Consider the following 27,981-nt stretch of genomic DNA (forward strand, 5'->3'; position numbering starts at 1 on the left):
CCCCCCGTGGCTGATGTTGTCCCTCTCTGTCTTTCGTCCCAGCCTCTCGCTTGTTTTCTCACAGCACTTGGTATAATTTGCAGTCATCTTGCCAGCTCGTCGACAAGTTTACTCTCCATCTATCCCTTTAGGACACAAGTGCTCTGAGGGCGGGGTCTGGTCCTTTCTATCACTGCGACCCCAGGGGCGGCATGATGTCCAGCCCAGCTAGGCGCTCGCTACATGTTAAATAAGTGCCTGACGGAGACCATCCCACAGAGAGGGGATCGCGTAGGTGCAAAGGCACGGGGGCAGGCTTAGCGTGGGGCGAGCGCTGGCAGGGAAATGAAACGGTAAGGGGAGAAGAGACAGAAGCTATTTAGGGATGGGCGGGGGCAGTGTGGGTTCATCAGGGAAGGGCACAAGGTTCCTGAGTTAGGCGGTCGCGGAGGAGCCTGCCACCTGACCAGAGGACCTCAGCCAGGCGAGGCCTGACCACAGGGAGCCGGCCCGGGAGTCTGAAGGTGCCTGAAACAGAGGTCAGGTGCAGAGGGACCCGGCTGGATAAGGTGGGGCCTTCCAGGCAAGCACAGGGGTTCAGAAAGGAAGGTTTCCTCTCCCAGCATCCTGGGGGTGCTCACATCCATTGGGGATCCAGCTGAAGTGGTCCCCTCACCTGGGAGGCTGAAACTGAGCAAGAAGAAGCTTCAGCCCAGACACCCTTAGAAGCGGGAGGAGCCCCAGAGACCTTCTCTCAGCCCTCCCTGGGCCAGTCTTCCCCTCCTTCCCCCTTCTCTAGAAGGTAGGCTCTATAAGGACACAAACTTCATCTTCACCACTGTATCCTCAGTGCCTGGGACAGGACCTGGCACACAGCAGATGCTCAGTAAACACTTGTTGAGTAAATGAATCCACATTCCATTTGTTAGTGAACATCAAGGTCACAGGATGTGAAGTCTGTGAGCCTTGAGTGTTGAGAGTGAAATCTAGGTAGCACTTAATGCTCCTTCTAGGACAGGCAGCAAAGAGGATTAGAAGCCCATTCACACTCATTGCTTCAACGATGAAAATTTACTCGTCTTGTTTCAGAAGCAAGTCAAAATTAACTTCTTTCAGGAAGCTTTCCCCAGACCACCCCCTCACCCTCCAAGCTCAAATTAACTCACGCTCATTAGAGCTTTTTTACCATCTACATATATGTGCTGACAGTCATCTGAAAGCATGTCATTTCAGCGTGAAGATCATGTGACCATGCCTCCTTGACATCTATTCTTCCCGTTAGGAGTGTCATCCTCTTTTCTGGTTGATTTCTGATACGAGGCCCCATGTGGGGTGGGACTTGGGCAGGCAGAAAAGAGGTGATGGAAACAGCTCTGTCCTGCTGGCTCAAAACCACACACCTGAGCCTCAGAGCAATCCCAGCCTCGCACCTCCCTCCCCCTGGCCCAGGCCTGTGACTCGACCGCCCCGTCCTCTCCTTCTCCTCCGTTGGAAGGACCTGATCCAAGATTCTCCTGCTCTACAAATCCACACAATTTTGACATCAGAATTACGGAGTGTTGGGGCTAGAGTGGATTTTAGGAGCCATCACTTTGCAGGTCTGATGCCAGGCGTGGAGGGGACTCGTCCAACACTGTGAAGCTAGTTAGGAGCACAGCTGGAACTGGAACCTGCTGGCCTGACCTTCATGCTGTGGGATGGAATTGGATGCTGTTAACAGACTGACCCATAGAACCCACTGTTCGTCACAGGGAAACACAAGGAGGCAGCCTGGCAGGCCACCGAGTGCCCAGCCTCTGGGTCCAGGCTGCCTGTGCTCCAGGGCCTTGTCTCTGCCCACTACCGGCTGGGTGGCCTCACTGAACCTCAATTTCCTCACCTGAAAAATAAGGATGATGGCGCTGGTACCCACCTCATAGAGTCATAAGGATTCAAACGGCATGGTCCATATAAAAAGCTCAGAGCCGTGCCTGGTTTGTAGGCCTGGTGCTGGGGGCATAGTAACTGTTGGCTATTGCTACCAATATGTCAGAATAATAGAAAAGGAGCTAGAAAAACTGGACTTTATACCTGGAAGTGATTTTAAAGATAATCAGTTTCAGCTTCCATGGACTTGCCTTTTATAGGAATGTGGGCTACTCCAATCAGCTCCTTCAGGGCCCTTCTACATCCCGGAAGGTAACAAAATCATCATTATTTAAAGACTTAATTAACGTTTATTATAGCTAGTATATTAGGTTTTAGATAGGCCAAATATGTGATACAATGGAGTTGTATTTTTTATATGCTGTCGTGTATACTTTATAGTACATTGGGGCCCTTATATAATCGGTGTGCCCTGTACTTTAATGCCCATTTTATAGGACTTTTATAAGGGAGGCCAGATAGTGTGTTGGAATGAGCACTGGACCAGGAGTCACCAGGCCTGGTTAGAATGGAGGTTTTGCCACCTGGGGTGCTGTGGGCAGACTGCTTCCTCCCCTCATCAGTGAAATTGGGAGCTTGGCTGGATGAAGTCCAAGGCTCTGTCCAGCCCTGGCAGTGTATGGCTGAAAGCAGAATCGTATAACATTAAGTGATGATAGAAGTTCACAGGTGTTTTATATCTATCTCTGACATGTTTTTGGTCACACCTCTGGTAGGAACACAACCCTCAGTTATAAAACTGTATCTGTTAGAAACTATGATCTGCCTTGTGAGACTATGCTCTGCAGGTGGCTGCCAGGATGCCTTCTAGAAAAATACTGGGACTCCCAGCAGAGAACACCCGTTTCTCAGGAAGTGAGCGAGTGACTTTCCTGTGGTCCCTGAAACGGTCACTCCATTTTCTTGATCTTTCCTTGACACATCATTTCAACAAGCATAGATTTCTAATTGTCCCTTCCTCTGCAGACTAGAAGGGCAAACGAAATGCAAAGTGTGTGAGCGTTTATATAAATGACAGCAAGAGTGACGGCAGTGACGGCATCATGCAGCCGGTGGAGCCCCAGAAGCTAAGAAGCCGGCCGGACTGCGGTACTACGCAGTTCAGAGACGCGTGTCCAGAATGAGAAACCAGTGTGATTGCGAAGTTCGGCACATAGGTTCAGTATCGTTTGCTTTAGGAGGCAAGGCAGAAGGTGTCAGCTTTTAGAAAGATTTCCATCAAAGTGCGTGTTTTTAAAAATACCCAGCTCTCGTTACGCTCCAGATTCACTGGTGCGGGCTACCTCCGTCCGTGAGGATGCGACATGAGGGCAGCGTCGCTGCACGTTCGTCCCCAGGGGTGTGAGTGTGTGCAGGAGAACGCACACTCTGGTCCTAACAAGTCCACAGTGGAGTCATTTTAGGGGCAAGACAGCTCTCCAGTTTTTCGGTAAGGATCTGGGTAGGAGTCAACTTAGACTTAATTTACCTTAAGTCAGCTGTCATTCATTCATTCAAAAATATTTTAATTTTTTACTGAGTGCCTAATATATGCCAGGCATTGTTTTAGGAGGCTGTACCTATGCAGTTTCAGAGAGGATCCTCTGTTCACGTGGCGTTTTACCAGGGCATACTCCCAAATGACAGGTGTACTACTTTGTGGTTTTATATCTCAAGTCTGGTCCTCGGTCCGGCCTTTCTGCCCCCACTCCCTGCAGACTGGAGGCTGACTTAGAGCAGAAGGGTTGTCTGGCAAGATCGAGCGTTGCTTTCGGGCAGGAGCTGTGCTGCTGCCATCCGCCTGGGAGCCCCCACCGGCAGGGCTGGTCTCTGCCGTGACCTCAGCACAGCAGGAGACAGGCACCCGGCTGTCCTGGGCAGCCTGGCCAAGAAAGGCTCCTTCTTTCCTAGAGAGAAGCCTCCCTCGGTTCCTGAGCTGAGCACATACTTTCTCCATGAGCCACTGGCACAGGACAGAGGGGCGTCTCCCTCGGCACCCCCCCCCCCCTGCGACCTGTCTCGCGCACGGGGAGAGGGAAGGGAGAAAGGAGGCGCGGGAAGGGAGACGCGGAGCCTCCGCACCAGGACTGGCGGGGACTGGCGGCCCTGCCCCCCAGAGCGCGGGCCCGGTGCCCTGCAGCTCCAGCGGAGTGGGTGGTGCAGGGCAGGGGCGGTATATCCTGTCTGACGGAGGGCGGGCCCCGCCAGTGCAGGGACGAGCCAGGGTGGAGGCACCAGGAGCAGCCGCCGGGAGCCTCACGCGGACCACTCGCTGATGGCCACAGGGCGCCGCTGAGCCGAGAAGAGCACGCTCCGCCGCCGCCGCCCCGCACCTCGCCGCCCCGCGCCTCCCGCCACCATGAACCACTCGCCGCTCAAGACCGCCCTGGCCTACGAATGCTTCCAGGACCAGGACAACTCCACGCTGGCTTTGCCGTCGGACCAAAAGATGAAGACAGGCACTTCGGGCAGGCAGCGCGTGCAGGAGCAGGTGATGATGACGGTCAAGCGGCAGAAGTCCAAGTCTTCCCAGGCGTCCACGCTGAGCCACTCCAACCGAGGTAAAGGCCGGGCGCCCGCATGGTCCGTGCGCCCCTTCCCAGCGTGCCTCGGCCGGCGGTGCGGGCAAGGGACACACGCATCCTGGGGCCGCAGGGAAGCCAGGGGCTGCCAGCCCCGGGCAGGGCCTGCGATGAGTGCGGGCAGCCGAGCTCCAGGCCGGTTCCCACAGGGTGGAGCCCCGCCAGCCCCACAAGCTCGACAACAACCGTGCGCTCCTGGGCAAGGGTGGGTGGCTCCCTGGGGGACAGGCCAGGAGCATCTGTCCAGAGCCACAGGAGGCTGAGGATCCGCTGCGGGTGGTTCTCCTGCCCGGAGCCCTGGGTCTGGGCTGCTTTCTCTTTCCCATCCTGCTCGGGTATCAGTCGCGCCTGCTGTCTTGCCCCGCTCTCCTGGCCGCCATGGTGCCAGCACTCACCGAGGGTTGTGTGCCACCCGCCGTCCGTCCTGGGCTCCCAATTCCCTGTGCCTCCAGCCCGTGGCCAGTGCCTAGCACCCAGGCCCAGGGGGATCCCAGGCCCGGTGGGGCGGGGTGAGGATGTCACTGAGACCAGTGTGGGGGCTCAGGAGAGGCACTGCTGTACGGGAAGTAGCACAGGGAGTGGGGACAAGTCCACCACACTTAGCAGGAGCCTCATGGGAAGAGACGAGCCTGCTTGGAAGGCCACTGCAGGGCCAGTGGGCACCTGGAGACAGGGAACGGGGTCAGGGATGTGCTTTGCCAAATGTAGAAAACTCTCTTTCCCACGGATTCTCCCCACCCACCATGTTTAAGTAGAAACAAGTGCCTTATGGGGACAGTAGGGACTGAGAGTGGCAGGTTCCCCCAGGCTCAGGGAAGACCTCAGCGGAGACCCTCACTGGTACTTTTCCAATCTGAGTGTGGGGAACTGTCGCCTCCCCCACCCTCTGTGACTGGGGGAGGCGGGATAAAGGGCAGGGACCCAGGAGACTCGGGGAGGAGGGTGCAGGAACTGACAGGGGCATTTGTGAAGACTTTTTAGACCAATACTTTAGTGCAAAGGATTCCCAGTAGGAATGACGACAACAGTGAGCAAAGCTTCAGTTTGTGCTGCTGCCCCTGCAAACCAGCACAAGCCAACCAGGATCAGGCCGGGCCTTTGGGAGAGAATGAGGGGCCGGGGATAGTCGGGAGGAAGGAGACAAAGGGGGCAGACCCCCGCCCATTCCCCTCCCCCCTCCACCCCAGCTCGCACTTCCTACCTCTGCTGCTCCCCCCGTTCCCGAGTGGCCCCTGTGTAGAGCTGAGGGAGGGAAGACAGCTGGCAAAGGACGTCCCCCAGACCTAAAAGCCTTTGCTGTTCTGGTTTGGGTGGCCTTTGCCCTGGTCTAGGCTCCTGGCTGCCCTCCTGCCAGGTCTCCACTCAAGGTCATGCCGCCTCCAGAGCACTTGCCTCCTTCCGTTTCCTTTAGCACCCTGGTAGCTGCTTACTAGCCGCTTTTGGAAGTAGGCTTGGATAACAGAGTGCCCCCGTTTCTGGCTAGAGCCTCGGGCGAAGCTCAAGCCAACCTACCCTCTTCCCCGCACAAGGCTCACCTGCCCCATTCCCACTCCCACTCTGTCCCAGTCTGAGGTCCTGGCTCATAGCTCCAGAAAGATCTCAACTGGCTCTGGGTGCCCCCAACACCACTCTTCTTCCCACCTATTGGGCTGCTGGCTGAGTGTCTGTTTCCAGCCTTGGTCTTTGTGGGTAACGTCTGTCTGATGGGGTTTCCTTCATTCCCTCTCTGTTTCTCCATCCCAAGATCCCCCCCAGGGGGCTTCAGGCAGGGGAGGGTTGACGCTGATGGCTAACACTAAGCTCTGCAAGGAGTAGCCCTGTGGGTGTGTCCCCTCTACCCTCAGCCTCTGGGGAGGTTCCTGAAGGGGGCCAGTCTCCCCAGAGGCGTCCTAGCTGGAAGAGGCGGTTGGGCCACTTGGAGCTGGTGTTTCTGGTTTGTCTGGCTTTGTTTCCATCAGATTTCTCCGTCTTCTCCATCAGAAACGCCCAAGCGTTCCCTGTGTGCTCTGTGGCCACCTCCACTCACTCAGCTGCCTCTTTCTCGTGTTGGTTTACATGTCATGAGCCTGCTTTGGTTCCTGGGAGGGAAGGCGTTGGCAGGACCCTAGCCCCAGGCCTTTCCTTGCCCCCTGGACAGACCCAAATTCTCCTTCAGTCTCCTCCCAGAGCAGAGTCGGTTTCTCTGGGTCTTTTATCTTCCTGTGGCCCCTGAATTCCATCAGGCGCTCCCAGTTAAGAAACCCTGCTCTAAACAAGGCCAGCCACACCCCACAGATGGCTGGGCAGAATGGCCACTGCTCCTTGTACCCCAGGAAGGGACAGTCAGGACCAGCCACCATGACCCTGGTGCTAGACCCAGCTTTCCCCGGAGTCCTCTCCACCTGGGTTCTTTTCCGTCTTGTCAGTGAGGGGGAACTGAGCCCTTGAGGGCTGGAAGGACCCTGTGGAGGGAGCCTGGATCCAAATGCCTGTCTCCACCCAAGCCCTCCCTGAAATGGCAGATCAGACACACACGTTGCCCTGGTCATGAGGTCCCCAAGGAGGACAAAGAGGCTCTCTTTGACCTGGAGACCCTGCAGAAGGGGGTTGCTCTGAGCCTGCCTGCCCATCTTGAACTGGCCCTGAAGTGTCGCCCCCTACACACACACACACACACACACACACACACACACACACACACACACACACCATGTTTTCGGGATGTGCCTGTGGGTACCAGTGCTGTGACTTCTCTTCCCAGACCGTGCAGGACACAAGAGGAAACTGAGGGGGGTGTGACTGCTCAGCAAGGGTCTTTCCTGGGGAACCTTGACCTCCCTGAGGGTGGGAAAGGCCCTCCAGGGGTTGACAATGAGCTGCCCTGTGTAGGGTGGGCTGGTACCCAACCTGAAATCAAACACCTTCCACCTTCCAGATCTTTCTAACTTCCCTTGGAGCCTCTTCCTAAAGCTTAGCCTAAATTTCACTTGATCCACCCCTACGCACCCCCTACCACCGCTGTGAACACACATCGCACATGAAGTTCAATGAAAGGGGTTCCCTTTTTCTCATCTCTCCTTCCGGGGAAGCCCTGCACGACCAGCACCGTTGCCTGGTTTCTGTCCCCCGCGCCTGCTCGGGCATCTGTGATTTCTTATTTCTGCCTTGGGTCTGAAGTTCTCCTTCTCCCCTCTTCTCAGAAGCATTATTTCCCATTTAAAATTGCCCAGCCTCTGTTTCTCTCTGGTCAGAGATAGGGGCTGAGGGCGACACTGGGCCGGGGGAGGTTCCCGTGTCTGTTCCGGCCCCTGGGGCCAGGCTGTGGCAGCCCCATGGCAAGCACAGTGACGGGGCTCCTGCTGTTTGTGTGTGGCTGTGTCTCAGCGAGGACTTCTGCCCGAGGGGACATGCTGCTGTTCTGCTCCTTGAAGGCTGTCCTTTCCTGACCACAGACATCACTTCTGGGGTTGTTTCCTTGGGACCGAAGCGGAGCTGGGAGACAGTAAAGGGTATATTTGCGCTCTGGCTTGTTCCAGCCGCAGAGCGTGCTAATTAAGCTTCAAATGCACCGATTCTTGTTTCTTGACAATGTATCTTGGCTTGAAGTTGCAGTTGTAGCCAGAATTTCCGTTGGCCTGTTATAACACATGCAAAAATGCTGAGTATTCCAGGGTGTCTCCCAGCAGATGCTGTCTCCCTGGGTCCTGCTGCTTTGCTGCGCTCACTGACACAGATTTTTTAAAAATACAAATTCCTCTCCCCCACGTACCAAATTGTAGGTGTTAATACACCAATTGTTCTAGGTTTAAAGATCTGGAAAGTGCTTCTGCAATGGGGCATGGTCCCTGGAAGGTGTGTGATATTTGAACAAAATGAAATGGAGGAATGTTAGATACCTTCACGTGGAGTTCTTTGTAGGTACCATACATACACACGCATGTGTGCACACATACACTGCACACGTGAACACACCCACCCACACCTGTACACACACACGTACACACACTCACCCCACCTTGCAGCTCGTGCTGTGGTAGGAGCCCAACCTCGGGTCTACCGCTGCCTGGTGTGTGATCTTGGACAAGTCACTACCTTTTTTTAGGTCTCTGCAGCCGTCAGAGGTTGGATTAGATCATCTCTAAAGTGCTTTGTTATGGTAACGCTCTTTGGAAATAGATTTTGTTACTCGTTACCTCTGCAAACCACTTGCCCAGATCACCTTGGCTGTGCACAGAAAGGCTCTTCCCCGCAAGGCGTGCCTCGTCGTGCTCGTAAACATCCTGATACACACACAAAAAAGAATCTTCTAATCCACTGCTCTCACACTTGGCTACACATTGGAATCACTCGGGAGTTGTAAAAAATTCAAATACTTGGGTCCTGTCCCCGGAGATTCTGAGTCAGTGGTGTGGAGGACAGCCCGGGCACCAGGACTTTAAAAAACTCCCAGGCTATTCCGATGTGAAGCAAAGTTTGAGAACCAGCATTCTGGTCCCCCGGTTCACTCATGTGTAGACTCAGCACGGGGATCGCACCCACACAGTGACAGGCCCACATCTGTCACAGACACACACACACAGACACCTGGTGTTGTAGTTCCTGGTGAGGGTTTCTCACTCTGGATCCCAGGTGCTGAGCCCCATCCCAGCCCTTAACCCACCACCCTGCCCCTGTGCCCGTCCTGGCCCCACAGATGCCCCCGTGCTCTACCCTCAGATTTGGGGGTGCCCACAAGCAGACCAGCAGAAGCAGCGGCAGGATTCCGGCAGAGCCGGGCTGAACAGGCCCCGGCAGAGCCGGCGGGAACCACGTGGGCTGCTGAGCTAGAAGAGAGAACACAGGCCGTAGCAGCCCAATTTGTTTTGGCATTTCTGTTCTGTGTGGATGCCCAGGAAGAGGTCAAGAACCACATCAAAGCGCCTGGTGAGGTTGTGCTGAACTCCTTGCCCTCCTCTGGCTCCTGGAGGCTCCAGAGTAGGGGAGGGAGGTCTCCAGTGCTCCCAGCGCCCGGCGGAGGGCACAGGAGGACGGCTGGCCATCGTCTTCCCCGAGGGCGTGCGCCTGAGCCGCCTGCAGATGCAGCCCACCCGCCCCTGCCCACTCTTAGACGTCTCTGAGGGTAGCGTCTAAGAAGTATCTTCCTGGCAGTTCTTGTTATCGTGTTTGAATTCCTTTTGCCATGGGCCTAGCGCCTCGGCGGGCACTGCAGGTGGAAGAAGTTTCAGGGGCGAAGTAGAGGATTTTCAAGGCTGGAGGATACTGGGCTTCTTTCTCTCACTTTCCATACTGGGGGACAGGTGCGCTCTTTTCAAGCGTAGAAGCTAGAAGGGACATCAGCCTTATGGAGAGAGATTCAGCAAGAAATAAACCTCCCGAGCAGCTTGCCCTGTGGCAAGTCCTCCTACCTAGCAAGAGAGAAGGATTAGAGGGGAGGGAAAGCAGAGAAAGGGGATTCCAGGTGCCCTCTGTCCCAGGGGGAGCCTACTGGTCAGGCAGCCCGATGTCCTAAGAGCTTTCTCTGTGTAGAAGCTGTTCCCGGCATGGGGGGTGTGGGGTGTGGATCTAGCAAAAGTGAAGCTCCCTTGTTTCGGGGAGCTCCCAGCTTGGCTGGGGAGACCCGGGCCCTACTTTCTGGGAGAAGGGTACACAGGTGCACACCCTGGCCCCCCGCACACACACGCTCAGAGTGTACAGAACCCACACTCCAAGAAACACACAAGCCAGCACGGAGTGAGTGTAGCGCTTGGACAGAGTGCTGACGTGGTTATGCTGAGGCTTTGGGGTTCCCAGGGCTGGGTGGGGTGGATCGTAAGAGAAGCTGATTTTTGTGCGAGGTTTTGAGTGCAGGGGGAGGACTTGACTGAGAAGACAAAGAATGTTTCAGGTGCAGTGGGCGTGCCCTGTTTGCAAGCTTGGAGGTGGATAGGGTGAGTCACCCTGCAAAGGTTTGCTGCCCGCTGGAGAGAGCATCCACGTGTCCCACGGAAGGAGCTGCCTCCATTTTCAAAGGTTTTGTAGGTGAGAAAGCTTGGGTCGCGCGATGACACAGGAGGGAATCAGCCAGTCGTGTCTAAGGCCCCACAGGGAAGCAGCACGTCAGGACGCCAGTCACCTGAGTGGTGGATTCTGAGGCTGTTTGACACCCTGAACAGCTGACATAAATGACACAAGCCATGTGGACAGAGCAGCTCCTACTGCTTGTGTACTAGGGAAAGTAATACACGCTCTGAGATGTTTGCCCTCTGACCTTGGGGTGCCGGGGGTGGGCAGACGCCTCCTGAGAATCGGCTGCCAGCGTCACGGAGGAGCCACCGTCTGCTTTGCTCATGACACCCGCGCCCATCTGGGGAGAACAGTGGGAAGGCAGGTCGTGGCTGGAGGACAGGGTGACTGTGGGGTGAGCTGGGTACCAGGATTCCCTCCCCTCACTGCCCCCCCGGGACCTTGGGTTTGCCCCATCCATCCACCAGGGCCCTCTTAGGGCGGGAGGAGGCCCTGGATGAGCAGCACTCACGGCCCCGACCCCATCCTGCAATCACGTGGACGTGCAGCCTCCAGGCACCAGGCACCTGCACCACAGGGCTGGGCAGGGGACAAGAGCTAGTCGACAAAAAGGGCCAGCTGCAGATGCGTCTTAGGCGATGCCTTCAGGAGCCGCCTGGAGGGGCCTGGAGGCCTTGGCCCAACCAGAAGTGAGAGTGACAGCTCACACCTGTCTCCCAGAGTCTCTGCTGCGACCCGGGGACTGGCTTTGGGAATTCCACCTCTGCCTCTGTGTGTCCATGGGTCCCCCCCTGCTTCCATGGTAGAGAGGCCCCAGCTTCACAGGGAGAAGAGTGGGTGAGAGGGAGGTGGGCAGGTGCAGGGCGGCAGGGAGCAGATGCTTTGTCTGATGACCCAGAGGGACAGTCCCACCGTGCTGGCAGGTTCCCTCCTGGAAGGCATGGAGGCCGGGATGGGAGCCCCCCCCCCCAAGCCTCTCCTAGCAGGAGTCCTCCCTGGGGCTCCACGGACATCTGTCACCACCCCAGGTCTTCCAGCCAGAAGCAGCTGGCTGACCCACATCCGCCCTTTGGCGAGATCCACCTGCTCACAAGGCAAGAGCCAAGCACACGCTGGCCTGCCGAGCCTTGGAAGGGATGATGGAAGCAGGCTGGACAAAAGGGAGGTGGTGAGACCCGGCCGCAGGCAAGGTCCTGACCGTGCACGTGCCTGGCTGCAGCCCCCTTCCCTGGTGAGCACCAGCCCCAGGAGTGGCCGCTGGAGGGAGGGGAGGGACGAGCTGCTGCACCCAACAGGGAGCCTGGAGGACGTCAGAGGCTCAGTGGGCCACGTGACAGCATCTCAGGACACGCTCATGGCAGGGAGGCCTTTCCAGAGTTGGGCCTGGGCCTGGGGCATGGCGGAGGCCTCTGGAAGGACCCCGAGGCAGGTGGCAAAGGTATAGCCTTTGATGTCTGTCCTTCCTCCTCTCCTCGCAAGTGGAACCCTACCTCTGGAGAAGGGGAGTCGGGCTCCTCTGAATGCCATCAGGTGTGTGTCACTATAATCACACCACCATGGAACGTTGGAATTGTATGGGGCCTTTGGGGTGTATAGAGCCCACTCCCTTCTTTTGGCTGAAGAGGAAGCTGAGGCCAAGAGAGAAAGAGTGGCTTGCCCAAGTGTCAGAGCCAGGACTGATTCCAGCACCTCCAGGCTCCCAGGACAGGTTGTGTCTGCCATAGCCCGAGATGTCTGGGTGGTCCTCCATGCTGGGGTGGGGGCAGGGAATCGGCCAATGCCCTCTGCTGTGGGGATGGGTGGTCATCTGGCACGGGACAGAGGAGATGGCACCAGGCAGGGATGCCTGCGTCCTTCCAAAGCTGCCCCCCGCTCTTCCCTCTACTCCCAGCTCAGATATTTCAGCCCCCAAGGGAAAGGCTGGGGAGCCTGGGTGGGTGTGGCAGACGGGGAGGAGCTAACTTAGCCAGGTGAGATCACTGTTCAACCCTCTCCCCCTGACGGGGTTTCTGATGGGGAGTCTGGCCATCGCGTTAGAGAAAAGAAGTGCATCCCTCGTGGGACATTCTCCCCGTATCCCACCTCCCTTCATTCCCAGAGGCCATCCATGCAACAAGAGTGTAGGGCAGGCCTTGCTGTGGGTGTTCAGCCCACAGAGCCACGGATTGTCCCTTGTGGAGCTCCGAGGGTAGCCAAGGGAATGGGACACCAAGCAGAATGAGATTGGGCTACAGAGGTCAGGACAGCATGTGTTTAGAGGAAGGAGAGGTAACCTTGAGCAGGGCTGATCAGAAAGGGCTTCCTGGAAGAGGTGTGGTCTTGAGCTTAGCTTCGAGAGATGTGTGAGATTGGATGGTTGTGGCCGAGGAGGGAAGGCAGATTTGGCAAGAAGAGTGGTGTGAGCAAAGTCAGGAGCAGGTTACCTTTGGCCATGTTTCAAAGACACGAGGACAGTGAGCAGACCAGCTTGCTCAGAGTTGAGGCTGTCCCTTAGAGCCCCCCTGCCATCCAGTGAAAGGGAGCAGAGAGGGGTGGCCCCACCAGGAGCCCAAAAAGCCAGAACTGCTTTCTGTGATTCAAAGCCACTGTGCCCCTAATAACCCTAATGACACTCTGTTTTCCCATGCAGCCTGTCATTTGTGGGTCTCCAAGCACTCCAAAAACATTAATTAATCCTCCCCGGGCCTTTGAGGTTGATTGCCAGCTAGAGCACACTGGAGGGGAAGGAAGGGGCGGACGTTTGCCTGGTCACTGGTGGGGACCAGGCTGAGAACTGAACCCAGGATCCTTCCCTGGATCAGACTGATCGGCCGTCGCTGCCGGACCAGGAATGTCGGGGTCCTGCCTGCCTCCCCCAAGTGGGAAGCTGATCCTTGTGGAACGTGGCGTGCTGATTCCCTGGGATGGAATGGCAGTGCTCCAAGGCCCTCCAGACCAATTCCTGATCTGTAGGTGTCAACCTGCTCCAAGCAGCAGGGAAGCCATTAGGCTCCCGGGAAGGGGACAGCAGTCTTTGGTGGCCCTTCCCTTGGCCCTGGCAGTGGAGGATGTGGAGAGAGATGGTGATCCGCAGATGACACTCTCTATCTGCCTCCTCCAGGAGCCCAGACCTGGTCTTCTCCCCGGGCCAGGTGGACCTGGACGCTCAAGCGCTGCCCTGGGGGAGAGGGCTGGGGACGACCACAGCCATCCCGTCCTAACCTCTTCCTCCGCCCTCCAGGTTCCATGTACGACGGCCTGGCCGACAATCACAACTACGGCACCACCAGCAGGAGCAGCTACTACTCCAAGTTCCAGGCAGGGAATGGCTCGTGGGGGTACCCGGTAAGGAACTGCTTCCGCTCTCAAAGACCCGGGGCGTTTGTGGGATGGTTTTGGGGTTGAGGGTGGAGAAAACCTGCACTGGTTGCTGAAGAGCGATGCGGGCTCTGGTCCACGAGTGGAGGCCCGTCGGCTCCGGCTAGCTCTGTTTGCCGGGCCATTATTTCATGACGTGGCTCCCGGGCTGACTTGATGTTTTTAAATGTCTCAAATGAGAACATTTTAGAAAAATCATTAAAAAAGAGCAGCCAAAAAAGTCCATTTCCCAATACGATCATGGATTTGGGAAAAGTTTCAATTCCTGAGGTCCATTTGTGGACCAGTTTAGATGTTTCTAGGAAAATCCTGAAGGGGCGTCTGCCCTCAGTCTGTGCTGTGGCCGCAGAGGGGACTCCGGGAGGTCCCAGCGGCCAGGAGGGCGTGTGAGGCTGCGTGCTGGAGTGAGGTGCTGCTTGAGCTTATAAGTCAGACAGATTTGGGTTCGAATTCTAGCTGCTACTCACATTGAGCATGTGATTTTGGGCAAACTACTTCAAACTCTGAGCCTCAGTTTCTGCACATGTAAAGTGGATATAACAAAGTCTACTTCATGGAGTTTTTTCAGGATTAAATGAACTAATGTACAAGAAAAAAACTGGTGACAATAATTCTTAGGATTATTTTTTATTGCCATGGGTAGAGATTATTCTAGATCCTTTAATCCTGGCTGCCAGTCTTTCTAAGTGATCTCAACCTACTCTACTCACCCGTCCATTTACCGAACAAATACTCCTTGAACCCTAACTCTGCACCAAGCCCCGTGGTGGATGCTCTGCGTACAACTGTACCAGCCAGCGCAAGAGTTTCCTGCTACCCTAAAATCAGGGGTGTTGGGCTAGATGGCACCCAAGGTTCCTCCTAGTTCCCAAATTCTATGACTGTCGCTAATTTTTGCTGATTCAACATTAGCCTATATTGTTCTTGGGAATCCTTTTGTGAAGCCCTCAAGACATTGTCAGGTGGGGCTAAAGCCTGCTTTTCCCGGTAAGGTGGGGCTCTCCGTCTTTGTGGGGCCGGTTTGCTTTGGGCCACATTGCTCACACATGTCACTCCTGATTGTCAAATGTCCCGGATCCTGGACAAGGGAGTGGAGGTTGGTTTAGGAGTCGGGTGTTCTTTTGTCACTGGCTTGATTCCTTCCCTCCTATGTTCTTGTTGGGGCTAATTTTGGAGGTTATGTCTTTCCTGCATGTTACAGGTTGGCAACTAAAGGGAAGGATGAGCTAGGTTTGCCACAAATTTACTTCCTTCGCTTTTTTTCTGATTCTTGTTGTCAACGGATACCCTTATTGCAACATAAACACAGCTGACAGAGCCCAATAAGCTGGTAGGTGAGGCACAGACGTGAATAAAGGGCTTTCCCACAAAGGGTGACGACCAGACTGAGAACAGGGCTTGGTGATGCAGTGTAAAGGGATTAGTTGAAACCCAGGGAGGGCAGATCACTGGACCAGCTGTCAGAATGAATAATTATGCTGACAGTACAGATGTTTACATGTCTTTACATACATGATGTTAACCACATCAGAGCTTAGAAGGCTTAGGTTCTAGTCCTGGTTCTGCCACTCTCTGGCTCTGTGACTTTAGATAAAACTCTTAACCTCTCTGGGTCTCAATTTTCTCATCTATAAAATGGGAACGATGATACTCATGTGCCTACTTCACTCACAAGTTGGTGTCATATTACATTAACTGTGAGGTTATCACACGGGTAGTGTGACCATGTAACTTTGTAACCAAGAGCTGTAAAGGAACTCTCTAGGGGAGGTGTTTCTTTAAAAACTCCCCACATAGCCGACGTTGAGCATTTTGCTTCTGGTGAATTGGCTCAATCCTTAGCCATCTCACTAGGTGTAATGCTTCCAAACTGTCCCCACCCGTCCCTGTGCCCATTTTCTGACAACCTGTGAAAATCCCTTTCCTTCTCCGCACCCAAAGGCCCAACCCTCCTTGCCCCTTCTTTGCTGGCGGGACTGCAGACGTGACTCATGCCAGGGCAGTTGCTGAGGCACGTCAGGAGAGGCTGTGGGAACAGGGAAGAGCTGAGCACACATGAGGATGGGGCAGAGGGAGGGGGCCAAGGAGAGAGGAAGTGGAATAATTGATCTTGGAAGCCAGACATATCATCAGCCAAGGACTGGGCAAAACCAAACGGGATCCAGGCTCAGGGAGAAGGAGAGCAGGGGAAAGGGAATGAGATCGGTGGCATGAGATAACCCTGGGCCTGTGGGATTTTCCCATGGGTGTCGGCACTGGCACGGGACCATCTTATTCCCTCCCTCTGGTAAAGCCAACATGGCGGCAGGAGGTGGGAGCGTGGAGCGGAGGGTGTGGTCTGTCTACACAGCAGCGTCAGCATGTTCTCAGGAGCTCCCGAGAGCTCGGGAGGGATGGCTCCTACAGATACTTTGTAATCACCCAGTCAGCCAGCTTGTATTGAGCAACTGCCGGGCACACAGTGAGCATGCAATGCAGACACACAGCTGAAAACAACCTGGCTTTGCCCTCAGTGACCTTGCAGTCCCCCCGGGAGACAGACAGACAGAATACAGGCACTCATTTCTGCACTGGGGTGTTACCCCAGCCCTACCAGTGCTCAGAATGTTTCTAGAGCCTCTGAAAATGTTAGGACAGTCCTCACTGTCATTTTAGGAGCCAGACTTAAAGGCCAGTATCGTTTTTCGTCTTCACTACCTGTGTTCGACCAAAAACAATATTACTCACTTTGAGCATTTCACTCCTCAGATTTGGCTCCAATTCTAAATATCAAACTTCAAACAACAGAGCCTTGTCACCATGGTGTACATATTTTATTTAAATATGTAAAGAATCTGCAGGCAATTCCAGAAAGAATGTTCTAAGACTGTTTAAAAAGCTGTGGTTTCACCTCATAGTTTCAATTTATATTCTACATCAGCAATAGCCTTATAATTTTTTTTTTTTTTGAGACAGAGTCTCACTCCGTTGCCCAGGCTAGAGTGCCTTGGCCTCAGCCTAGCTCACAGCAACCTCAAACTCCTGGGCTCAAGCAATCCTCCTGCCTCAGCCTCCCGAGTAGCTGGGACCACAGGCATGCGCCACCACGCCCGGCTAATTTTTCTATATATATTTTTACCTGTCCATATAATTTCTTTCTATTTTTAGTAGAGACGGGGTCTCGCTCTTGCTCAGGCTGGTCTTGAACTCCTGAGCTCAAAGAATCTGCCTGCCTCAGCCTCCCAGAGTGCTAGGATGACAGGCGTGAGCCACCGTGCCCAGCCTATAATATTTTAAAGAATCATACTATTAATAATCTATGCTCACTTATCAATTAAGAAGAGTGAATGTAGAGTCTTGTCATATAATAAAAGTTAGAGTCAGTGTGACCTGAAAAAAGCGTCAAGGGGCTTCAGGTAAAGGAACGACTGGTCCCAAGGAAGTCCCCGGGCCAGGCAACCCTGCTCCCCGGCGGCCACCCAGCCTCCGCCTCCTTCAGAAACAAGGCTCAGGTGGCCAGCGCTGGCGCTCAGGGGCCCACAGTCTTCCTTGGGGAGCGGAAGGAGCCTGCGAGGCAAAGGATGGGGCAGTTTTCCAGCCCCCCTTGCCTGATCCCCCGGGTGGGCAGGGTTGGGTCCGCCGTCCCACAGGCAGAGCCAGGGAGTTTCAGACCCCAGCAGGGTCTACGTTTCACACACGATGACATCCAGGCCCAGAGAGGAGACATGACTCACCCAAAGCCACAGAGCAGGGTGCTGGGGTGGCAACTAGCTCCCTGACCCCCTGACTCCTAACCTAGCAGAGGTTTGTTTTCATCACCACAGACATTTACGCTTTTTGTGATGGCTGTTCTGTGTCTGCAGTCTCAGTGTTGTAACTCCATAACCGTGTTCTAGGCACTCGCAAGAGACCCTCGAGTTCCAGTCCCTTCCTTTCCTGCCCTCCCTGCCCTCCAGCCAGGCCTGCTCGCTCTGGCTCCGTGATTTTCCTTCCTAGACCCGAGCTGGGTTCGCTCGGCTGTGAGCATTAGCAGGAGTCAGGTAGGGTCAGCGGGTAGAATACAACAAAATACAATACTGGGGACATGCTTAAAAGCTATTGATTGGCTTTTATCACGTGGATTTGTCCTAGATGAGGCTGAGGCAAGTGGACAATTTCGATTTCCAGGGAATGCTCCTGGATTGAAATGACAATCCCGTTTTCTATCAGCTCTGGCTCTAAAGGTTTTCCTGTTTGCTAATCAAGAAGCGAGCCCTGAGCATTCAGTTCTTCTGGGAGTGAAAGGACCGTCGGTCGTGGGTGGGACATCCTGCTCGGGGTCCGACCGTTGAGGAGAGAAAACGCGGAGGTCTCGAGCAGGCCATGCCGTGGCAACCACCACGACGAGTCACGCAGCCATGCTCGGTTACACCCAGCCCAGCACTCCGAGAGTGAGTCTCCCCAGGAGTGAGAGGAGGGAGAATTCTGCTCCTTTCTTGGCTTTGTCCTGTTCATTGGCCCCATATTTCCCCACTTGAACTCGGGACTCACTAGCGAATTTTTCTCCCAGCCACTTCCCAGCTGTCCTTGCCTAACCGATATGTCAGCGTGTGACAACTCTGTCATGACAGAGTCCTGCGGACAACGTGCTAGGGACCCCCACCCTGAGGAGGACTGATGCCACCCACCCCAGGCCCAAAGCGACCTGGCTGAGCTTCTGTTACAGATGTGGGGACAGGGTTTGCATCCAGCTTCCGCGGGGGCCAGGAAAGCCCGGCACAGTGCTCCCAGCTTGGCGGTTCACCCGCTGCCGTAGTTAGCCGCGTTGACGGAGGGTCCACAGGACAGAGCCGCGGGCCAGATACAGCAGGGGCTGCCAGAGAGAAACGCGGAGGACCCTTGCCCTGCGAGCAGCAGAGAGAGACTGTCCTAACCAGTGCACAGTTGACAGAGGCTGTGCCCAGAGACAGCCTGGGGTGGGGGAACAGCCCTGGGCACTGGCCGGGAACCTCAGGTCTCTGCAACCCGGCTCTGCTGACGAGCTGCGTGACTAGCCAAATTCCCAGTCTCACTGGACCTCAGTGTGGCCATCTCTGAAATGGGAGGAAATTCCCATCTCGGAGGGCACTAGGAGGCTAATGGATATGACATATCGGATCAGCAGTGCGAGGCCTGGATTCCAGTCTCAGCTGGCTGCTACAAGCCGAGGGGAGGACCTGGAGGGGCCTTTGCCTCTCTAGACCTTGGCTTTCCTAACTATGCAGTGAGGCCCTTGGACTGGACCCTCACCAAGGACCCATTCAGGGTTCTGTGTGGCTTGAGAGCTGCCCCTGAGTGGGCAAAGGGCCCTGCGGCCACAGCCTGCGTGGTGGGCTCCCCAGGGGCAGCGTCAGGCCTACAGGTGGGCAAAGACTTCTGTGCTTCCCCCCTGCTTTCATCTGAGCAGCTGCAGGCACCAGCAAAACAGCAGTTACTTAACCCTTGCAGCAGGATGGAGAGGCGGTAGGACTTCGTTTACTTTAGCTTTACAGAGGGGAAACCGAGGCACAGCAGGTAGATCTGCGGAGCAACTGCCCTGATGTAAAACTCGGACCTGACTCGCTCTCCCCGGACCCTGCTTCTCAGCGCTGAGTGCTGCTTTCCGGAGGCGAGCGGCGGGCTCCTCTGGCAGTCTCCCTTCCTGTCTTTGCTTGAAAGGGGCGGGCGAGGGGAAGGCAGAGCAGACCAAAGGCTCCCACTCCAGGCGGGCACGGATCCTGCTCCCAGAGGGAGCAATTGATGTATTTGCCAACTCAGTGTCCCTGCTGCCAGCTCGTGACTCACCCCTACCCAGCCCTGGGAGATAGGAGGGTCCTACAAGGGCCCCAGGCTCTCGCCCAACAAGAAGAGGCAAGGCTCCTACTTGCCAAGGGACAGAATGTGCCTCCCAGAGAGAATGGAGGTGAGTGAGTGAGAGCTGCCGGGCGGCTCCCAGGCACCCCTCCCTGTAGGAGGCAGCAGCCGAGCATGTGACGTGTTTGCACAGACAAATCGCTGCTGCTGGGACGCTCCCCACGTTTATGGGGGAGAAGCCCATGGCACATGTCTACGTCTGGGGTGTTCCCTGGGGCTGGGCCTCTTGTGTAAGCCATGGTCCCTCAGAGTGGCTCTGCTTTCCGTGTAAGGTTCTGTCGCCCTTAGGGCCGGGGCCAAACTCGGGGAGCTTCCTTTCTGTGTTCGCTTCCCCCCCCAGGGCTGACTCTAACCGTTCAGAGCGACATGAGGCCCGTCGTCCTGGCTGAGGCCTGGGTAAGCCAGGAAGGCCTCTCTGCAGTCCAGAGAGGGTGTGGAGGGCAGGAAGAAGCACGGTCTGGGGGCCAGTCCTCCGTCAATGCCCAGGGGACTCTTGCTGGGACTGTCTCCCTGCTGGACCTCAGGAGTGTCACCCACAAGACCAGCTGGTTGCTCAGACCGTCTCCTTGTAGCTCTGACACTCGTATTCTGCGTCTTCCCTTGGAGGGGAGAAGTCAGAGAACGGCCCGAATCAGCACGTGGGCTTGCAAAGGGAGGAGGACAGGGCTCCAGCAAACACATGCCACCGCTGTCCTCCAAGGGCGAGCTCCAGGCGGAGGAAACTGGGACGGTCCCCTGAAGGAGCTGAGCTCTGAGCGGTGGGAAAGGAGAGAGGGTTGTCCTCAGCGGAGAGGATGGTGGGCAGAGGAGGAAGGCCCCTCTGAGCGTGCCTTCCTGACTGTTCACAAAGAGGGTAGCTGGTTTCCTGTTGCCGGCTCCAGAGATCTCATAAGCCCCCCTGGCCCTCTGCGGCCGGTTCCTGAGGGTTGCAAACGCGTGATGCCCCTCAGGGCGGAGTGAGCACGCTGGCCCACCCCGTCTTCCTGCCCCAGCAGGGGGAACCAGACCCCGGAGGGCAGAACCTCACCAGTCACTGTCCTGGCAGTGCAGACTCTTATAGGGGAGAGAGGGGGGAGGCCAGGGCAATTTGGTCAGAATGTCAGCGCCTAGGGACTCAGTGTGACAGCTGCATGGCTTGTGAATGGCATCAGGCAACGCCAGCCCTAGATACAGTCAGCCGCCAGCGCTTCTCAGAGGGGTCACAGGAAGGAGCTCCACCCCCCACCCCCACCCCCGGAGACAACAGAGGCCAGTCGCGCACTGTCCTTTAGCTTAACCAACCAGCAAGTCTTCATCGGTTGTTTCCGTGCATTTTGCGCAGGGCTCTGCGTCTGTGGCTACTTGACCTGGGCTCAGTTTCTTCCACCCCAGGGACACACTGAGGCAGATAATCTTCCCACCAAAGGGAGGATAGCGTCTTTTCCCAAGAAGGAAGCTTCTGGATGAGTTAGCCATCGTTCTGCCCCTCCCTCCAACACATATCCTAAGTAGAGCCTCTGAAACTTTAGAGGGAAGATGTGAAGAATTAAAGATAATTATAATCTTCTTTATTTTGCTTCAGCAGAAATTACTGGAGTTTTGTTTTGGGATTTGTTGGGGGCTTTTTTGGGTTTTTTTGGATGTTTTGGTCCTGACAAGGACTAATCTACTCAACCAACAAGTCTTCAAAAGCCTTACACAATAGTTAAAAACAACTAACAGACAAGTGTAGGAGAGGATATAATTAAAAGCTAAATTCTGCAGCACACACTAACTTAAGCCTCTCCAGGCCTCAGTTTCCTCGTCTGCAAATGAAGGGTGGGGACCGGGTGATCTGGGAGCCTTCCTCCCCCGCGTCAGTCCCAGGACTCTTGGAGATTTGGGGACGGAGGGCTCAGGTTCCGGGTTAGCAAGCAACTGGCAGCCGCAAGCCCGCTTCAGCCCCAGCGCGGTCTCTCGGGCATTTCTCGGGTGGGAAGTGCTGGCGATCCTCAGCTCCCCAGCCATGTAATAATCCCGAGAATTAGGTATTAGGTGCACGTTGAACTGACACAGAGGGCTGTGTTTTCAGTTCCCAGTTGGATCTCAGTCTCTGCGAGCTCGGTAGGCAAACCGGGAATTGTTATCCCAAGTGTCTTCGCAGGGAAGTCAGGCTACAGACAGGTGCGTGGGCCTTCCCAGTACCCACCGCTGGATCTGGCAGAACTGAGTCCACGCCCTGGGGGACCTTGAGGGGGTTTGAAGAGCAAGAGGAGGAAGGAGCCTGAAGGGCAGGGGGAGACATGGCTGGGACTTCTCTCCTGCTGGCCAAGCCCTGGAGCCAGGAGGCAGGGATGGGGAAAAGGAACATCAAAACAAAGTCCTGGGAGGTCTTCCTGTGCTTTTTTTCTGGTTCAAGAGTTTTCCTTTTGTCACTCGGCTCAGTGAGACAAATCAGCAGCATGTCCCAAGTGGGTGGAAGAGCCATCCCCACCCTCTGCTAGGGTGAGGCCAGCTTTCTGCCCCGCGGCCCTGGCATGTCTCTGCGGAGGTCTGCCTGCCCCGGGAGAGCAAGCTCAGCTGGAAAACAGAATCCGCTGGGCCGGGAGGGGACGGGGCATCTGCAGAGACGCAGGTGGGGAGAGATCAGCTGCCGGCTCCAGACCCGCAGGGCGTGCAGGGGAGAGGCCGGGCTGGGCCTGACCGGGGAGGAGGCTGCCTGTGATCGCAGCCCGGGCAGAATCAGACTGGGCGTCAGAAGCAGCCTGACAGGACACGCTGTAGCAGGGAAACCGAGGCTCAGAGAGCCGAGGTGACGGTCCAGAGCTCTGTAGCTGGGCTGGGAAGAGCTGGGACTGGAACCCGGTCTCCGCACTCCTTGCCCAGGTCTCCTGGTTGCACTGTCAAATCATGTTACTGCTGCCACTGTGGTCAGTCACGTGTCCCACACCTCCGTCACGTGCACTCTGCTGGCACAGTGCTTGCAAAATCATCACACCAACCATGATTTACTTATTTTCAATGGAATTGCTTTTAAATTCAGATGTATTTAGTATTTATTTCTTTACTTATTTTTAGAGACAGGGTCTTGTTATGGTGCCCAGGCTGGTCTTAAACTCCTGGGTTCAAACGATCCTCCTGCCTTAGCCTCCCAAGTAGCTGAGACTAAAGGCGTGCGCCACCACGCCTGGCTATTTGAATGGATTCAGTTGGAAAGGAAACTTTGTATCACTAACTCGAATGACAAAAAGCGGTGTCTGCGGGATGGATTGCCCTTTGGAGCCAACCTGGAGCGGGTCCGCAGGAAGTCCCCCAGATTCCTCCACACCTGCCTATGGCCCCAGCCAGCTCTCAGGGGGCCCCCAGTGCTGGGGGCAGAGTGGGGTGCTCAGGGGTAGCCCGTGGCCCACCCCTCCATCCACCTTCCTCCTGACCCCCTGTAGAGGCCTGGAGCAGGGTGGCCCAGTGCCCTGGGCCTGAAGCAGCTTAGCAAGACTGGGCTAACTGCGGGACACTCCAGAGCTCAGCCTCAGTCACCAGCCCTACCACGAGTCCCTGTTTTCTCAGCCCACACTGTGTGCTCAGCAGTGCATTCAGACCACCGCGTGGTTGGAGGGGTACCGGTCACTCTTCTGAGCGTTCACTCTTGTGGTCCTAGCCAGGACAGACCAGTTGCCATGACTACACAGTCTCCTTGCCTGCCGGCATCCCTTGGGACAGAGGGTTTTCCAGCCCAGGTCTTTGGGCAGTGGAATCGTGTCACACAGCTGAGCAGCTATGCACTTCTTAAATGTCTCCAAGGACCTCTCACAGTTGGGCAAAAGAGGAGGGGCTGGCACCTCCTGTGTCTAGAATCCCTAGGGCGGGGGTCCTCTAGGAGTTGGGGTGGGCAACAGGCCAGGAATGCTGGTGGAGTTCCTGCAGAGGCCCCCAGCTGCAGATGATCTTTGCCATTTAGACTTTGTCTGCGTGTCACCAGACTCTGGTGGCACAGTGGCCGGAGGACAAACCCTGGGAGAGAGGTGAAAGGCCTGCGTCCTGGGTCAGGGCCTGCCACATTTCAGCAGTGTGGCCTTGGACAAGCCTCGAGTTCTCCGAGCTTAACGTGCTCACAGAGAGAACGAAGCTGCCGCTCTCTGCCCCGACACCTCAGTGGCCAGGTGGGAGGTGAGTCACGAGATGCTGAGTGGGGAAGCCCGGTGCAAACTGTTAAGCACCACACCTGCTCAGGTGTTCTAGGTATGCTCAAGGGACTTCCCAAGGCCTTCCCCACCTGAGTCCACTTGTGGCGGAGTGACGTGTGTCCCGTGTGGGCCGGTGGGGAGTACATGGGGAGTGCGTGTACATGCGGGGACACAAGGGGACATCTGCTGCCCAGGCCATGGAGGGCCTGGGCCAAGTGTCCCGCCCTCCATTTGAAACCCTTGACTAAGCAGCAGGAATGGTTTCCTTCCACTGTTGGGTCTCCAAAGAGCTCTGTTTGGGGCAGAGTTAGCATCTGCCTTTCAGGCTCTTTCCACCTCGCAGCCTTGGGCCTCCTCTTCCTGGCCCAGCAGGCAGGGCGGCCCCAGGCCGGCCAGCCTCTCCCTCCGACATCCCACCACAGCGGGGGGCACCTGGCCTGTGGGATCTTCTTGACCCTCACGTGTGCTCTTGCAGGGAGCGGGCCTGTCACCTAGGTAGGACACCAGGCGTTACTGCACATCTGGGTGGCCTCTCCCCTTGCCCTCCCCAGGAGGGGCTGTCACCGGGACAGTGGAGCCAGCCTCTGGGCTCGAAAGCCAGAAGCCACAACCACAGAGCACAGGGCTCCGCGAGGGCGGAAGGACCCTGCCTGGGACGTGGGTCTGAGGCCGTGGAATGAGGTCGGTGAGGGCCGGGCTTCTGCCTCTCGGGCCTGTGAGCGCTGGGTCCGAGGCGGCAACCGCCCCAGGGATTTCCCTGCCAAAACAAAGCTGAGATGTCTGCATGTGAAACCTTAAGTCCTTGTTCCCAAACCCATCCTAAGAGTGTCAGAAGCTGAGAAAAACCTGCTTCTCAGGTGTGGGGGGCAGAGGTGAAAGAGAAGCGTTTCGGAAAATCTGCTTTCTCCCACAGCGTGGCGGGTAGAGCGGGTGCAGGCGGAGACGGGGCTGGGCCGGGCTGGGCCGGCTGGCGTAACTAGCTGTGTGTTCAGACAGTGGATGGTACCGAGCACCAGCTCTCAGCTGGGTGCCAGGGTGCTCCAGGGTCTGACTCTTGCGGGCACCCTTGGAGCCTGGAGCCCGAGGGGCCGAGGTGCCTTGCTCACCCCAGATTCCTGGTCTCACCGGAGACAGCAGCACCTCCTCCAAGACTCACAAGCTACAGCCCAGAGTTGCATAGGATCTTTCCACTTGGGCTTCAGTTATCCTGATCCTTTGGAAAATGTGTCCTCAATTATTTGCAAACGTTTGTGGATACTGGCGCGATTGATGTGTGCTCACAATTTCCGCTTTCCAAAGGTTATAAGGGACCCTGACCAGATCTGTGGCAAAGTCCACACTGTCAGGATCAGCATCAAAACTTCTGTTTTTTTTTTTTTACATTCTAAAAATTCAGGTGACAAAACGTGCCCACGCCTGGCATCGGCTGTTTCTGGTTTCTGCTTCTCAGCAGTCGGGGAGCTGGTCCTCCCCCAGCCCGTCCTGCAGGTCAGGGACATTTTGCAGGTGGCTTCCGGAGTTCCCCCCTGGGTGGGCACTGCTGGTCTCGGGTACTGGGGAGTCCTGGGGCAGCTCCTCCCTGGCTTGGAGGACGCCACAGCGAGGCACACCCTCCACCGTCGTCTCCAAGGCCACCAAACAGGGTTGTTCTCTGTCCGGACGTCTTCGCTTCTGAGCTGTGCGGCTGCTCTGCCCAAAGCAGCACGCCGGGAAGGAGAGGATGGCCAGCCCAGGGTGGGACCCCTGCTTCTCAGAGAGGGGGCATGCCCAGGGGAGGCGGGGTGACACTCCTGCTGAAGCCCCATCTTTGGTGACTCAGGCCCCGCTGGCTGCCGTGCGGACTCAGACTGCCGAGTAAGCAGCCGCCCCGCCCCTCTGGGAGCGGGTTCTCCACGCCCCGGAGCCCCGGGGGCCCCTCCTGGGCAGCCCTGCTGGGAGAGGGCCTGTCCTCCAGGTTCCTAGAGTGGCAAGCCACACGTGCCACCTCGGGACCAGTTAGCTCTGTCCAGTCCCCCAGTCCTGACCGAAACCCCAGTGAAGTGGGAGAGGGTTGCTGCATCCCTGGTACACCAGGGCCCCGCACGTGGGTGCTGAATGCTGAGTGGCAGGGACTGGAGAGTGGCAAACGGGGTCTGCCCTTGGGGTCCTTTCTCAGGAGGCACCAGGACTCTGAACTTGCGTGTGCGCTCACTTTCGGGAGAAGGGCGTTGGGAGGTCTCGCCACCGAAGATGGCCTGTTGGACACTGCTGGGCGTGGGACTCGGCAGGGCAGAGCAGGGTGTGTCCCGCTGAAGAGCCGGTCTGGCCGGCCCCGCCTCGCTGGCAGAAGCTTGGTTTCAAAATGGGCTAATAGCTGGGGACACAGACACCCTTTTCATCTTGGTCTGCCCTGCACATACCAGCTCCCAGGGAGCCAGGCAGCTCTGTCCGGTCCGCCAGAGCTCGGACGGAACTCTCTAGGCTCAGCCGACCAGCTGCCATCTTCCCAGTCGTGGCGGGAAGGGACCGTCCTTCACAGACTGGCTCACCCTGTCTAGGATGGCCCTGCCTCCCTGGCAGCCCACTCTGCTTAGGGGGGCTCCCCTGTGCCCTGGAGCCCGTGAGCGGCCTGCATCTCCGTCCCCTGCACAGTTCTCACAGTGCCCCTCTGCTGGGCACCTGCTGTGAGCCCAGCCTGGTCCGGGCACAGTAAAGGGCATCTGTGCCTGGGAGAGTGTGGGGTAGTGACAGAAACCACCTTAGTGACTACAGAACATCAGACCACAGGCCACCGGGGGTGAGGGCTACTACTTCCAACTCTGGGCGTCACTGGTGTCTGGAGCCAGGGCGGGGGCCTGGGTCGGAGGCTTTGCAGATACGACAGGTTACAGAGGGGGACTTGGAGAAATGTGGGGGTGAGGGAGGCAGGCGAGGAAAGCGATGCGAGGTGGAGAAGGGTCTGAGCAGCCGCAGGGAGGCAGGAGATGGCCGAGGTCGGGGGACACGGAGCGCTGTGTGGGGGGGTCAGGGGAGAGATGGCTGGACAGGCAGGTGTGGCCAGGTGGGCTCTCCAGCACAGTAGGGGCTGATGAAAGCTCCGCCTGGGGAAGGTCGAGGTGGTGGCATTGCCAGGCAGGGGCCGGAGCCCCCGGGGGCTGGGCGGGGCGGTGGGAGGCGCTGGAGCTGCCCAGCCGTGAGCCTTCACAGCCTGGGCAGTGGGGGTGGCAAAGGGGGGGGTCGGAAAGGACTCTCAGGTGGAAGCACAGAGGGACAGACACCATCCCCTCCCGGCTGTTAGTTACTGCTCTGTCCAGTGATCTTGGGCAAACGGGAGCTTTTCCGGTTTGGGGGCTCTCCAGACTGCACGGCTCTCCCGAGGGGACGCCGGCTGTCCTCAGCTCTTTGAGGCCCTGGGTCTGGGGCTTGTGCTGCTTCCCTTGGTCCAGTCACCCTCTGGGTCCGCCTCCTTGCCCGCAAAGCGAGGGGCTGTCTCTGAGAGCCTCCTGGCTGACAGAGGAACAGGGAGAGGGAGCGTTCCGTGTGGGGTTAACCCCACTCTTCCCCTAGAATGAGGGGGAGGAGGGAGGCGGCAGGTGAGTTACAAGCCCTGCGTCATCCGCAGAAGGGCTGGCAGGGCAGGGACTGGCTGGGGGCTCCCGGCTCGAGACAGATTTCCCTGCCCCACCTGGGATCGTGGCTCCCAGGGTCGACCCCAGGAGCCCACCGGTCTCCCACGTGGAGACACAGGTCCTCTCTGGGCACAGCCCGGGCTTCCACCTGACCGCCAGCCCGGCCTGCTCTCGGGCTGAGCCGTCAGCTCTGCTCCCGCACAGCGAGTTTCTGGCCTCTGGAATGTTCTGATCCATCCATCCCACCTGAGGCTGGAGTTTCCCAGGGAAGCATGGAATAACCAGACAAGGGGTTGTGTGTGTGTCACTGTCCTTTGTATTCAAAGAGGAGGATGCTGCCAGCAGATCACTATCTGGGTGTGGGGGCGTGGCGGGGGGCGGCGCTGGCAGCACAGCCCGGCCACCTGCAGCTGCGCTCTCAGGACCTGGCAGACAGGACCGGGAGCCGTGCGGGGGCATTTGTGCCAGTCACAGCACTGCGAGGCATCCCAGGCATTCAGGGCCTGGAGGCCAGGGGCACCTCACATCCTGGGATGCTTGGGGCACCCTCTCAGTGAAGAATTGTCCTGCCTCAGG

At 56.8% G+C, this 27,981-nt stretch overlaps 1 protein-coding gene across 1 annotated transcript in view; it reads left to right on the forward strand.

The window, feature by feature from the left end:
- The first annotated feature begins 4,036 nt into the window (after positions 1-4,036).
- The window catches only part of PKP1 (plakophilin 1), a 43,107-nt gene continuing 19,162 nt past the window's right edge, over positions 4,037-27,981 (forward strand). The window contains exons 1-2 of the mRNA XM_045536191.1: positions 4,037-4,445; positions 13,669-13,772. Coding sequence (XP_045392147.1) covers positions 4,244-4,445; positions 13,669-13,772 — 306 coding nt within the window. The 5' untranslated portion in view covers positions 4,037-4,243. The remainder of the gene's footprint in view (positions 4,446-13,668; positions 13,773-27,981) is intronic.

This window comes from Lemur catta, chromosome 23 (genome assembly GCF_020740605.2).
Source record: "Lemur catta isolate mLemCat1 chromosome 23, mLemCat1.pri, whole genome shotgun sequence".
NCBI classification, from domain to species: domain Eukaryota; kingdom Metazoa; phylum Chordata; class Mammalia; order Primates; family Lemuridae; genus Lemur; species Lemur catta.